This window comes from Camarhynchus parvulus, chromosome 23, assembly GCF_901933205.1.
Source record: "Camarhynchus parvulus chromosome 23, STF_HiC, whole genome shotgun sequence".
NCBI lineage: Eukaryota > Metazoa > Chordata > Aves > Passeriformes > Thraupidae > Camarhynchus > Camarhynchus parvulus.
The window spans coordinates 1,365,390-1,378,906 of record NC_044593.1 but is presented as its reverse complement, the minus strand read 5'-3'; the positions used below and the strand labels follow the sequence as shown (position 1 = coordinate 1,378,906).

Below are 13,517 nucleotides of genomic sequence, written 5' to 3'. Positions count from 1 at the left end.
GCTGGCAGGGAGATGGATCCACAACAGCAAACCCCAGAAGAGTTTGTGGGGTTGTTTTCACTCCCACCCCATCCTACATGTGCAGATGTCTCACAGGGCAGCTCAGTCCCACCATAAAACACAAAAAAATCCAGGGAAGCCTCCTGGGAGGAGCGGGGCCATGGGGCAGAGGAAGAGCGAACAATTCCTCTGGGATTTTTCTTCTCGGTGCTCCAAGCTCTGGTTTGGGAGGTGTCGCTGGCAGCGGGATGAGGAGCGGTCAGAGTTGGAGCTGTTCCCACAACCTCCTCCTCCTCTTCAGAGCATCATTTTTCCCCAAATAAACGCGAGATCCTGCAGCAGCCCCGGCCCTATGCCAGCTCCCATCATGGGCTGCCCTATCCCAATGTCTCCCCATGGCAGGGAGCTGTCAGTCCCTTTTCCCAGGGTGAGGCTTAAACAGCTCCCAGCAGAAAGCTGCTGGAAAGGGAGAGGGATTCTCCCCCCTCTGCTGCTGTCCCGTGGCTTCACGCTCACGAGATCAGCTCCGGGGAGATCCGTAATTATCTATTTCCAGCATCTTCAGCGGAGCGCGAGGACACAGCAGTGCAGGATTCAGTGATTCATCAGTGACCTTCAGGCTCCATGGCTGTCCTGTTAAGGGGGACTAAGATAATCTATAGACATTGGTCAGCTGGGCATTGTGGCTTTTCCATTGTTAAATTACCTTCAATTTGCTTTAAAAGCAGGATACAACGTTATCATAAAAATGGGATATGATATCTTCCCCTTCAGTGGAATAATCTCCCACTACAGTGGAATAATCAAGAGTAGCAGAAAAAAAGGTAAAAATAGCAAAGCAAATTGTAGTGATTTGCAATATTTTCTGTCTTGAAAAACGCGAATGACACAAATCCACCTCCTCCTGCTCTCATCGTTCTCCCAACAGCTGAGGGTGCTGCGAGGCCACACTGGTGGGATCACACCTGCCGCTGTTTTGTGCTCGGTCCTTCACAGCTGGCACCTCCTCCGCTGGGAAACCAGGGACATGACACAGGCATGTCGCTGTGGAAGTGTTCAGCTCCTGCTTTGACAGCTAAAGTCAAAACACAGCCCAGCTCGAAGAGCATGTTTCCACATAAAACGCCCTTTGGCTGCAGCAGCCGCTGTGGCTCTGATTTGAAACATATTCAGTGACATTTGTGCTCCCTCCCAGGGGACTCGGTGCAGACAGCCACAGTCCTGTGTCCTGCTCGATCCTTTTCACTCCCCACACGGACTGACAGGCTGGGGGTACAAAACTGCCCCAGGGACCCCCTGCTCTTGGTGCCCTCAGCACACGAGTGCAGGTGCTCCTGGTGACCTAAGATACCTGAGATCCTCCCAGCTGTCCCTCTCAGCACCTTCAGCAGCGCCTGGAGCAGAGGGGACATCTGTTAATGGCTTTATCTGGCCAATCCATGCCCATCGACGGCGCTGGTGGGTGACCCATCCATCATCCAGAGGCCTCCCAAGCTGCTGTGCCACCGTGTGTCTGAGCTGTGCCTCAGTCCTTGATGGTCACCCTGAAAGATCAGCCAATTCTCAGCACAGATGGCAGGTTTTCCTCCAAATGCTGCCCCCAGGTTTAGGGTTTCTCCTCGGCTTTAGGATTTCACCAGCAGATGGCAGGGCGGGATTGCTCCACGAGCAGGGAGGAGGGAGAACATTTCACCCAGGGCAGCCAGCAGCAGGGCTGAGATAAGCCATGTTTGTCATGCAGGGGAATTTGGGAGAGCAGGGCTGGCTCCTGCAGCACCTGCTGCACAGCAGATCTCCCACAGCCTGGGAGTGTCCCTGTCCCCTCCAAGCTCGTTCATCTGGACCCTGGTTTTTTCCGTGTTGGGTGGGAGCCTTGTTAAACACCGCTGTGCCACCGAGCTGCCCACGCCTTCCCACAGCCTTCTCCATCACGATTTTTTTGCCTTAAGAACAAGGATGAAGGGAGTGCACCAAGAGTTCGGGGATTTCCCCGGCAGGGTAGATCAAAAGCTGCCAGGATGTATTAGGGTTTAGGCTAAAGAAAACCCTGGGGGAAAAAAGATAAAATGAAGCTGCAGTCCCGAGCTACTGCTCAGTAATCACCGTGTTGCTGTGGGGAGAAAACCCCACAGGCCTGAACCGATGCCCTTCCACCCACCCCGGCTCCCGTTTGATCCACAGAGATCAGGAAGTGGGTTTGAGTTTTTTTATTTTTTCTTTTTTTCCACTGTCTCTGTTTTGTTTTAGCCCTGTAGCCCGCGGGGCCGGTTTGTGTGGCTGCCTCCCACGGAGGGGAATTTGGTTTTGGTTCCTGTCTCTGGCCGAGGCCATAGCAGAGCACTGAGCTCCCACCGCCACCTCCAGCCGGGTCAGGGCAGCCCAGGCACCAGCGGGACCAGCCGTCATCAATAGCCCCATTATTGCTCTTGAAGTTTCTCCCCGCTCCCAGACGGATGCTGCATTACTCCATCACAGCTGCAGTTGCTCCCTTCCAGCAATTCCCCGCACAGCACTTAAGGAAGGGATTTATGGGCGGTTTTGAAAGGCATTTTGCAGCGAGAAGGAGTTATGGGAAAGGAAGTTGAATTCCCACCATTCCCCAGTAAAATTCTCCCAAGCATCCTTCACGAAGAGGGATCATTTACTGGTCTTTTCCTCAAAACAGAGACAGGCTCTCAGCTGCGGCTCTTTGTTTAATCCAAAGCATTTCCCCACAGCGAGATGCCACAGGGGTTATTCTGGTCCTGGCTGCAAAGGGTCAGGAGACCAGGGCGAGCCCTCAGTCTGGCTGCAAGGCTCTGCCAGACCCCATCTCTTCCCTGACACTCTTGTAAACATTAAATGAAATTATTTCTCCTATTGCCAATCTCAGGGCAAATCTTGGTGCATACCCTCTGATTCTGACTCGTTTTCCAAAGTAAAAAGTCTTGGGGCCAGAATGACCAAGAGCTATAAAAAAATCAGAGAGTATGTCACATTAAAAGCTGCATCTTTCCTTTTTTTTTTTTTAAGCTTTTCAGGGATCAAAACCTGGCACAAAATTACTCACCAATGACCTTCACAGGTCCCTTCCGTGATCCAGGCAGGCTGGATGAGCAGATTCACTTCAACACTACATTGCACAACCAGGACCGGGGTTTGAAAGACTTTATTTGACACCTTTGCTGATGTCACAGCTCGTGAATCTAAGAGCACTGCACAGTGTAAAGTGAGGCCGTGAGCTCTAGTGCACAAACCAGCTGCAGGAACAGCCAGGCCCCACGGGATTTCCCTCCTGTGACTTTATTAAAAGGGAATAAGTTGTTCCTGGCTGATTCCGGCACTTGAGGACAAGGGTGAGAAGCAGCAGAGGCATTTCTGTGTGTTAAGTGTGATGACTTCCACCAAAACAGCTGGGAGGGACTCACTTCCCAAACAATGGCAGATACATACATTGACATGCATATGGCAGATACCATCTGCAGGAAGGAAAACAACAGCTCATCCACACAGCCCAACCGGCTGCACCTCTGACCTGAGGCATGGGAAGAGTTTCTCCCATTCAAAAGAGATCTTCTCCCTCTTTTTTACCTTGCTTTGCACTGACCTCTTCTCTCTTTCCACGTCGGAGTGCTGTGGAGGTGGGCAAGGGTTGGGCATGCAGCTGGGTCCAGAATATTCTGCACGTGTATCCCAGCAAGACAAGGCACAAATGCAGGGAGCAGTTCAGGTGAGGGGGAGCACTGGGACACCACCCTGCCCTGCCACCATGGGATGTGGCACAGGGTGGCTTGAAAGCTTCAAGCTTCTGTTCTTTCTGCCCAAAGAGGAGGGGAGGGGAGGCCAGCTGCTGGAGCAGAGGTGTGATCTGCTGTGACAGTCATCATGGGGCACACGGGGCAAGGCAGGGAGAGCTCTCAGGACTCAGGACAAGTGCAGTGACACCTCAGTGGGTTTTGGTCCCGGCCCAGGGAGGGGGATGAGAGGTGTGAGACCCAAACATAGTGCTGGAGAAAGAAAACAGAGACATCGTGGGAGGGGAGGGTGAGGGATGCTGAGCTCAGGGAGAACAAGGGAGGCACTTCAAATTCAGGCTGCTCCAACCCATTTTCCCCCTTTGCAGTCACAGCTGTTCAGCAGGGGGTGGAGGAGAGACAGCTCCAGCAGGGAGGCTGGCAGAAGGAAAGGCATTTTCTTCTCACTTTGGCAGTCAGAGCCTTCCCCTTGGTGACAGGCGTCCTTTTGAAATCCTCTGTCTCACCTCTTCACACCTCGGTGTGGGGCAGGGGCCGTGCCCAGGCAGCCTGGCCGGCTGCTCCAGCACGGTTTGTGCTGGAACCCCAGCACAGGCCCTGCAGCCACGGCAGGATCTCAGCCGGGCTGCGGGAACGAGCCCTGCTAAGCCGCTGCCTCACTCCACCTTAAGGGCACATAAGTGGGAAAAGCTGGTAATGCAGAGAGGAAAGCACAGGGATTAGCAGGCAGCCGGTTCTCTTCGGGAGCTGGGGGGGCTGGAGCCTGCCTCGAGGGTGCCAGCAGTGCTGGGCACGGGGTGTGAGCTGTGTCCATCCCAGCACACCAAAATTAGGCGCTGCAGCTGGGGGATGCGTCGCAGGGAATCGGCACGAGCAAGTCTGGCTGGCAGCTCCGAGTCCCCGGGGAAATAAAGTCAGTATTTCAAGGCTGGCTCTTTTCCAAAGGAGAGCGAGGCTGGGTTCTGCAGAGGGGTTTGCTGGAGGAGGAACGGGGCTGGGGTCTGCGTGTGCCCCCTCCCTCGTATTCAGAAGGGTCTGGAGCGTGGCCTGGTGCAGACAAGTGCATGGAACTGGACGTGATTTACGTTTGCAGGCATCACGAGGGAGAGGATGTGTGACGGTGAGGCGAGGAGGGCAGCGCAAGGAGGGAGGCAAGAGCAGAGAGAATTTTCTCTATGGATCCTTGGCTTCTGCAAAGCAGGGAAGATGCCTTTTCAACCGAGTTTGTTCTCAGCCCTGTGGGTGATGAACACTGAAGAACTCCTGTCTCCGGAGGGCGAGGGAGGGTCAGAAAGCCCCGATTTCCGTCGCCCAGGAGCGGCAGATCCTGGATGTCCCAACCCTGATCCCTGGTCCCTGCGCGGCAGCGCCCAAGGCGGGAGGTGCCGCGTAAGCTGGCGGCACAGGGATGCCAGCAGAGGCCGGGGAGAAGAGGAATGTGGCGATTTGGCTGCTCTTGGATGAGCCCTCTCTCAGTGCTCCCGCTGGTGATGCCATCCTGGGCACGGCTGGCACGGCTGCGGCCGAGCCAGCACCACGGGCCCTCCGGCTGGAGGAGCCCATCCTGCTGGCCAGGAAGCTGCGGCGGGAGGGCAGCATCTCACCGGGGGCACGGCGGAGAGGGGCCGGCCTCACTGCAGGGCTGGGGTAAGGCAGGGAAGATGCAGTCAAAACAAGCGGAGCAGCGGGAGCAGCCTCCCTCCTGGGCATCTGCACAGGCCCGGCGGCGCCATGCAGGAACGACCAGGGCCAGCTCTGGATGGGCAGCAGGGAGGTGGCCACGGGTGAAGGCTCCATTTCTGCCACGTAATTATTCAGGTGGGAGAGGAGTCGCAGCCGGATGGGGTCGGCAGCGTTTTGGCCCTCGAGGATGCCCAGGTACCTGACAACTTCGGTGAGACACTCGCGGAAGCCGATGCTTCTGTAATCCACGGCCAGAGCCCGGGCATCCAGGAAGCCTGGAGGGAGAGGATGTGGGTGACAGTAAAACCGTGCAGAGCTCAGGAATGTGCTTGGATTTCAGTACCCTCTCTAATGCACTGTGTATCTCACTTGAGGCACTTTGCTGCCGTGTGATATTCCTGAAGCAGGCAGCCAAGTGGGTGTCCCAGGGGACTGGACGTTTGCGTGCATGAGAGAGGCATCTGCGGTTATCTCAGAGGGATAAACCTGCCAGGGTCAGGGAGCCTCTCACTGCTGTGAGACCACAAGGAGGTTTCACTAGCTGTGCTCAGGAAGGAAGGGTTTTTTCCTATTGGATTCTACCAGTGATGCTGGAGATGTGGCTGTGGGCTAGATTGGGCTGCCTTTGCCAGTGGGATATTCCACTCAGGACAGTGTCTCCTCAATGCTGAGCACCACTTCCCTTTGCCAGTGGGATATTCCACTCAGGACAGTGTCTCCTCAACACACAGCTGGGCACCAATTCCCTCTGCCTGGCTCCCAAAATTTACACTCCCTTTAAAGCAGTGTCAGAACCAAAGCAGCAGGGCTGAGAAAGCTCAAAGCCACAGAAACCAGCAGCCAACCGCTGATTTTCAGGCTTCTGCTCCCAACTTGCAACTTCATGAGACCATAAGCAATAAAGCAGAGAATGTCACAGCACAGTGAAGTGCTGGACCACTGTGCTTGATGGGGTCTCTCGTGACAATGCAGCCCTTTGTTGCAGTGCAGTCAAACTGAATATCTAAACAAATGTTCCAGACCAAGTTACAGCCCTGAACCAAAGCCTGGATGCCAGCAATGTCCCCAGCAAGCCAAAACTGGTCGGTAAGCAAGCCAGAGGCTTCTTTACTGGAGCTGTGATCTCCATCCTGTTAACTGGAACAGGACAGAGGGTCTGTACTGAGGTCTCAGTACAAATGAGACCTTTGTTGGATTTTGCACAGGGCTCCCTCTCTCTTCTTATAACAACCAAGAGACACACAGACAAAAAAAAAAAACAGAAAGGGAAAAAAAGCCTTGTTTATTTGCAGAGTCCTCATGCAGAATTCAGCCTCCGCAGGAAATGTATCCCAGGGAGGAGGTAAAGAGTTTAATATGGTTTTTCTGGAAGCAGGCTCCATTTCTGAGCAGGAATAAATGAGTCTCTGGCAAAACAGCTTTTAGCAGGGGGTGTGACACCAACAGTGCTGTCCCTGTGGGGCTGGGGGTTCAGCATCCCACATACCCCAGTCTCCCAAACGGAGGCATGGGATGCTGACCCATCTGTAGGAAAATGCCCATCTGCCCTCCCTCAAAAGGTATTTATTTCCCTTGGGAAGCAGGCAGAGCTGGCTGGAGGCAGCTCCCCAAATTCCAGTGGGGAATTTTCCTTCCAGGTTTGCATGTTCACCTCACCCTTGTGCTCATAAGAGCACCTCTTACCTGCTCCTCCTGTGGCGTGAAGCATTTTTAAGTGATCCACTGTCATTTGCAGAATTTCTGCCTTCTCCAGCTTGGAAGACCCCTGTGTTGGGAGCAGAAAGGAAAAGCCATTTGTCATTTTATGGTCCAGGGCTTTGTGCCTCTCAGGAGCCAAGGTCTGACCAATGATTTCCACCCTGAAACCCCCCTGAAGCCCAGGAGTGCTCAGAATGGCCCAGGGCATCCACCAGGGCTCTGTTTTTCACATCAAGTGAGCAGAAAAAAAGAGCTCCTTCCCGATGCAGATTGAAAACCCCCCATTTCCGTGCTTCCTCATATCTGCAAAACACTTCCTAGATCGATTTGATCCTCCCCAGGGCCCCTGAATATTTGTTAATATCATTTCACCACCCCATTTCCACCACCTACTTACTCCCCGCAGTGAGGAGGATAAGAAAGGCAAAGCCTTGCTCCAGACTGCCTCATTCTGGGGGCTGTACCCCAAATCCTGCAGCCTCCCAGGGGGCACCAGGGGCTCTCCCAAACCCAAACACACACCTGCTTCTCGAAGGCCGTGGGCACCAGGCGCCGCAGCTCCGAGAGGCTGCTGTTGATGCGGTCGCGGCGCCGCTTCTCGATGATCTGTGGGAGATTCCCAAGCAGACAGAAGGAACCACAGTCACTTACAGCCACAGCTCACAGGTCTAAAGCCCTCCAGGTGCTTTGGAAGGGTTGTGTGTGTCAATGTTTTGGGGTGCAGAAGTTGGGTGGAGAAACGTGGGCTGGTGTGGTAAGCCCAGTTGAAATTGCTCTCCCCTTTTCTGCCAATTGGCTTTTTGGGAGAGTTCTGCAGGAGGTGGAGCAGGAGCAGTGTAAAGGTGATTTTAACAGTAAGGACAGGCCAACAGCCCCCCAGTGCACACAGGACCAGCCTGACCAGGGCACACAACTGCCCTGATCATCATAAAGAACACTCACCCCTCTCCTCTTCTTCCTGGCTTGTATCTGAGATGTCGTGGTGGGAGAGACAGACCTGGAAACATGGCTGGAAAGGAAGGAGAGGGGATCATTTCTGCCTGGAGAGCAACCTCTGTTGCACATATGTTCTACACACGTCTGCCATCTGCAGTTTCCTCCCCCACCCCAAAAAATGTCTTCTGTGGTTCCCATCTCATTTTTACCCACAACACAGAGCTCAGGAATTGGGGATGGGGGAGCAAAGCAGAGACTTGAATCCCACTCTCTCCCCTCTGAGAATCTCCCACCAGCCTGGGACAGATTTCTGCACCAAACTGTCCATCCTCTCCCAGGCACAATTCTTCCATCCCAGCCTGTGATGGCATCTCCACAGGGCTGGAAAAGCAGCGATCTGAGCTCTGGAGTCATGGCCTTTTCTCCTCCATGTGTGAACCTCCCGTCTCTCGTGTCTGAGCCTGCCCTGTCTGCAGGGCTTTGCATCCCGGAGCCGCGATAGCAGGAGGGATCTGAGCCCTGGGATCCCAGCTCCCACCCAGGGAGGGCTGGCTGCTCCTCAGGGTGAGGCCAGTGATGGCACTGATGTGGTTTCTGAGGGCTTCCCAGAGTAGTCGCTTCCCAAACCGCAATTTTCGGGGTGGGCTGGGATGTTCTGAACTCACGGACGCCCCTGAACCGCTCAGAGAGGGGCAGGGAGGACACCTGGCAGGAGGTGACAGAGCAGGGACCCTCCTGCTGGCTCACAGCTCTGCTCAGGGGATGAGGGACATCGTGGGGACAATCTAAGGAACAGGGCCTCACAAAGCACCCCGTGCCTGCCTGGCTAAAAGCACCAAAGGTCAGCACAAGACACTCAGAGGGAGGCAAAGTTCAACCCTAAGGTCCCCATGGAGGTGAAGTCTCCATAACCACGGATAACCAGGCGTGGGAAACTCCCTGCAGCAAGAACCCCGAGGCTGAGGAGGGGGATGAGGCTGGCTGGGCCACCTCCCACCTCCCCCAAGCAGGGTTTGTCCCTCTGCAAAGGGCAGCTGGCTCGGGGCTGTTCCTGTGCCTTACGAAACTCGGAGCAGGGATGTGAACACAGCCCCGGCCCGCCCGCAGGGAGCAGAGCTGGTGTCAGACACCCAGATCTGGAAAAGGGGCACTTGGGTTCACCCCAACCCAAATGTTTTTCAGTTTGACGAAGCATTTTAATAAGAGTCTATTAAGGATTTTCCTGCACAGACAGTGCTGTCTGCAGCGAGCCAGCCCAGAGCAGCCTATTAAAAATAGGCCCAAGCGAGGAGCTTTCAGAAGTGGTTTTACACAATAACACGTTCTTCTACTGCCTGCTCTGCTCATCTCCATACAGGTCCCCTATTTGAATGTCTGCTGGGTGGGCTCTCTCTGGGCAGAGGTGCTGGCTGGCTCCACAAGTACTAACACGAGTCGCCAGCTACACAGACACATAGAAAATTAGCAATTCTGGTGTGAAAACGGGCTCTGTATGGACACCAGGGTGTTTTAGGTGCAGGGGGTAGGTGCTGAATTCACCTGGAAATGCAAAATAGGCACCCAAAGAGGAATAGGGATTTTTGAAACTCTCTTTGTAGAGCTGTCTGAATGCTTTGCTCTTGGTGAGCTTCAGGTCCAGATGTGGATATCAACACCCATCTCACTGCAAAATGTACTTTAAAAATACATCTGGTGGATTTGAACCACACAGAAGATAGTGTGAGTCTATTCTCCAGTGATTAAAATTCCTGCATTGCTCTTTGCTTGGTTTTTCACCCGCAGCACAGCTTTGGCTGTGAACTGAGCAGATCTTGCACTTCTGCAGTGACCCCGCAGCCTAAACTGCTCCACACACTGATCCAAGCCTCACACCCGGCGTGACTCATCCCCTCACTACAGGGAAACTGGTTTGCCCAAACCACCCAACCGATGGGTAATGGGCTGGGAACCCCAGCCAGGCAGGCAGCCTCTCTCTGCTCTAATCACTCCTCCTCCTCCTCACTCCCCACCTGGAAATGTTTGATTTTTCTGGGTGCACCAGCATCCCATGCAGGATGGCATTACTCAGGGTGTGCCCTCAGCAGGGCAGGAACAGCTCTTTTGGCCGTAGATTTGCGTGGCATGAGGAACAACATCCACCTATACAAATATCACCAGATCACAGCCAGCCTGGTTCCACCACTGGCTCGAGAAGGCAAACACATTAGCAGCACCGGAGAGAGATTAAAAGTTCATCATTACTGGCCATCAAAATAAAATACTGTGACAATTCCAGTATGTTATCCCTCAGGGTCCGATGGACTCTGTGCTGCACTGATGTGAAGAGGTGGGATACATTTCAGCTGCAGCAGGAAAGCAGCTTAAATATTGATGCACTTGGAAACGCATAAGGGCTCAGGGAATTTCTGCAGGACATTTTGTGTAAGACGTGCCCGACTCTGCTGCGACTGTATCAGAAGCAGGTTCATGAATTTAGTCCCATGAGAAGCTGAGCTTGGCACCAGCCAGGCAGTTTCTCCACTCAGGATACCAAAGAGCAAGAGGGAATGAATTAATCCAAGGCCTCACTGGACGCTGAGGGAGAGGAAACACTTGGCTACTGAAACAAGAGCTCAAAAGCAGCTGATTTTTGGATGGGAACAAATAACAGAGCCTTTCCTTCAACCCCTGTGCTGTCTGCACCCTCGGAGCCTGGGAGGGCTGACCCAGCCTGGGATGCCCGGTGCCAGGGGAGCCTGAGGGCATCGCCTGGGGAACCACACATGGCTCCTGTCCTCACCATTCCCTCACAAACAGCAAAGCCCCAGAGCCGAAATGCAGCTCAGCAGCGATGGGACAGAGCCTGAGAACAGCGCTGCCGAGGGGCACCAGGGCAGCCCTTCCCCAACACATCACAGCCCCAGCTGCTGCCTTACCGATGCATCAGCACGGCAGAAGCGTTTTTCTCACACAAAACCTCTCGTTTCTTCCACATTCCCGGGGAGCCCTCGGGTTGCCGGAGCGCAGGGGTGTGGGTGCCTCTGCTCTGGGGGGCTGCCCCATCTCAGGGTGCAGAGACCAGAACGGGTCCCACTGCCCTTTTCCCACCTGGCAGGAGAAGCCACCTTTGCTGGGATTCTCCTGAAGCTCCTAGCGCAGCTTTAACACTTGTATGGCCACTTGGGTTTCCTTGCGGGGTCAGCCCCATGGCTAGCACCAGCCCTGGCCGGCACTCTGGGGTCATCCTGCCGGTCCTCGCTGGACCAGCCGGACCTCGAGGGGTTAAGCGAGGTGCGAGGGACTCCCGGTGCGGCGGTGGCAGCGCCGATGCCCTCCCGTGGCAGCCCCGGTGCCCTTCCTTGCTGTGCCCGGTGCACCCGTGGCAGTCCCGGTGCCCTCCCTTGCTGTGCCCCGGCAGCCGTGCCAGACCCGGTGCCGTGCCCGGTGCAGCCGTGGCAGCCCCGGTACCCTCCCGTGCCGTGCCCCGGCAAGCACCGAGCGCTGCCGCCCCGAGCAGCTCGCGGGGAGCAGTGCTGGGGTTTGGGGTTTTTTTTACCCCAAAACCCCGCGTGGGACGGAGCCTGCCCTCACCTGTACTCCTCCTCCCGGCCCACGTCGATGGTGCCGTCAGACTCCGTGTCGGACGAGCTCTCCTCGCAGAGCCGCTTCATCCTGGCACGGGGAGAGGCCGCTGGGCTCGCCGAGGTTGCCCCACGCGTGGCCCCGGTGGCCGCCGCCGTCCTTGCCCGCCGCGCTCGGGGCAGCGCTCCGTCCCTGCCCGGGCTCCGCCGCTCCGGCCCCGCGCGGCTCCTCCCCTGCCCGCTGTGCCTCTCCCACCCGCGGCTCTCCTTGCCTGGCTCCCTCCCGGCACGTCCCCACCTCCCGGGTAATGGGTTAATGAGCCACCATCTCCCGGGAGTGACGGATTACGCGGCCGCGCCGGCGCTCCCCGGTTCCCAGGGTCCCCCCCCTCCTCGCCCCGCCGCCTCCTCCCGCTCGCTGGTCGAAATCCCAAGTCTTCCTGTAAAAGGAACAGTCTGTGTGAACCGTCTCATGTCCCCCCCGCTCCTGCCCACGGCCCCCCTTCCACCCGCTGCACATTGGCCTCAGCCCCAGTTTAAAGGGACCAGTGACCTCACTGGCAACAGAAAACCGTGGGAAAGAGATGGGACTGATAAAGCCTTGAGTTGTTTCAGGGAAAAATCAACATCCAGCCCCACACGCACACACATGTCTGCCCGGCTCGGCGCGGGGCTCGGGGTTCGGATGGAGAGCGGCTCGTTCGGTTCGGGGACGCCGCTCAAAAGGGGCCGGGATCAATCGGCGGCCACCGGCGAGGGCCGGGTGGCAGCGGTGGCACCGCGCTCGGGCCGGGTCTGGTGCCACCGGGAGCTCGGCTCCCTGCCACGCTCCCACAGCCTTGGAGCCTCCTCAAGTGCCAGCTCCCGGCGCTGCCAGGGCGTTTGACACCTACCCTGCGACACAAAACGGCCGAAGCCCAACTTTAGGCTTTGTAACGCTGGGATGAATCGCTGTTTTCTGGTCTTTTTCCACAATGCTGGAAACTTTAACCCACAGCCCAGCACCGAGCAAGCATCTCCCTTTCCCTGCTCCGGCAGGAATCTGTTTTTCAGAGCCCTGCTGCTGCTAAAATCCCCCAAGGCAGCAAAAACGTGTGCGTGTGGGAGAGAGACAGAGAGAGGGGAGGAGGGAGAGCGCTGAAGTGGAGGTTCCCAGTACGAAAATAATGCCTTTTATTTTGAAGAAAATAATCAGCGCTGAGATCTGGCAGCACGTGGGTTTCCCAAAGCCCTTCTGCAGAGACCGTGGCGGCGATAAGAGCCCGTCGCCGCTCGGGCCAGCCAAGCCGCCCGTCTCCCGTGGCCTCCCGGGGTGCTCTCCCTATCTCCCTCAGCCATCTCTGCCAGCTCACCCACCGAGGTGTCTGCGACTCCCCAGCAGCTCCGGAAAAGCCAAATCCCTGCTCCTGCCTGCCCTTCGCCCACGCCTGCCCCAGCTGAGCAAAACACAGACCCCTCCTGAGCAGTTTTTGGGACTGAACCACACCATCCTCCCTCCTGAAGGGAAGCAGCAGGGACCTGAAGCAGCCGTCCTGGGCTGGAGTGGAGCGCTGAGATCTTGGCAGTGTTTGTAAACTGAAAAAAAAAGGAGTAAAACCTTTGCTTTGGGTCACGGCGCTTTGTTACTCCAATTCTGGTGTTTTGTTTTCACTGTGAGAAGTGGTCAAGAAACCGAGCTGTTATTAGCTTACATTTCCAAATGAAAAGTTACTTTGAACCAGAAGAATTAGAAAAGTGTTATTTTAGCAGTTTTGAGACCCGCTCCTCCTCCCTTTCCAAAGTGATTTCAGTTAGAAACACATACATCTCCAAACCAAACTTCCCATAAACATGTGTTTTTGAGAGATTAATACTCTTTCCACTGATAAAACCACTTAAATGGGATCCTGAGATTGGTTGTTTCAGG

At 55.6% G+C, this 13,517-nt stretch overlaps 1 protein-coding gene across 1 annotated transcript; it reads right to left on the bottom strand.

Annotated features, from left to right (window-relative positions):
• Positions 1-3,133: 3,133 nt before the first annotated feature.
• Positions 3,134-12,559, bottom strand: HEYL (hes related family bHLH transcription factor with YRPW motif like). Its single transcript, XM_030964767.1, has 6 exons — positions 12,505-12,559; positions 11,622-11,702; positions 8,058-8,124; positions 7,638-7,721; positions 7,101-7,182; positions 3,134-5,692 (listed from the first exon to the last, which is right to left on the bottom strand). The coding sequence occupies exons 2-6, from the start codon at positions 11,699-11,701 to the stop codon at positions 5,022-5,024; spliced, it is 984 nt and encodes a 327-aa protein (XP_030820627.1). The 5' UTR covers position 11,702; positions 12,505-12,559; the 3' UTR covers positions 3,134-5,021.
• Between the last annotated feature and the right edge of the window lie 958 nt (positions 12,560-13,517).

Bases quoted from the DNA above. Each gene is read 5' to 3' on its own strand.
- HEYL (XM_030964767.1), bottom strand. From the start codon at position 11,701: ATGAAGCGGCTCTGCGAGGAGAGCTCGTCCGACACGGAGTCTGACGGC. The intron at 7,722-8,057 runs GTGAGTGTTCTT...AATCTCCCACAG, and splicing joins CCAGGAAGAAGAGGAGAGGG to ATCATCGAGAAGCGGCGCCG. The intron at 7,183-7,637 runs GTGTGTGTTTGG...CTCCCAACACAG, and splicing joins CCACGGCCTTCGAGAAGCAG to GGGTCTTCCAAGCTGGAGAA.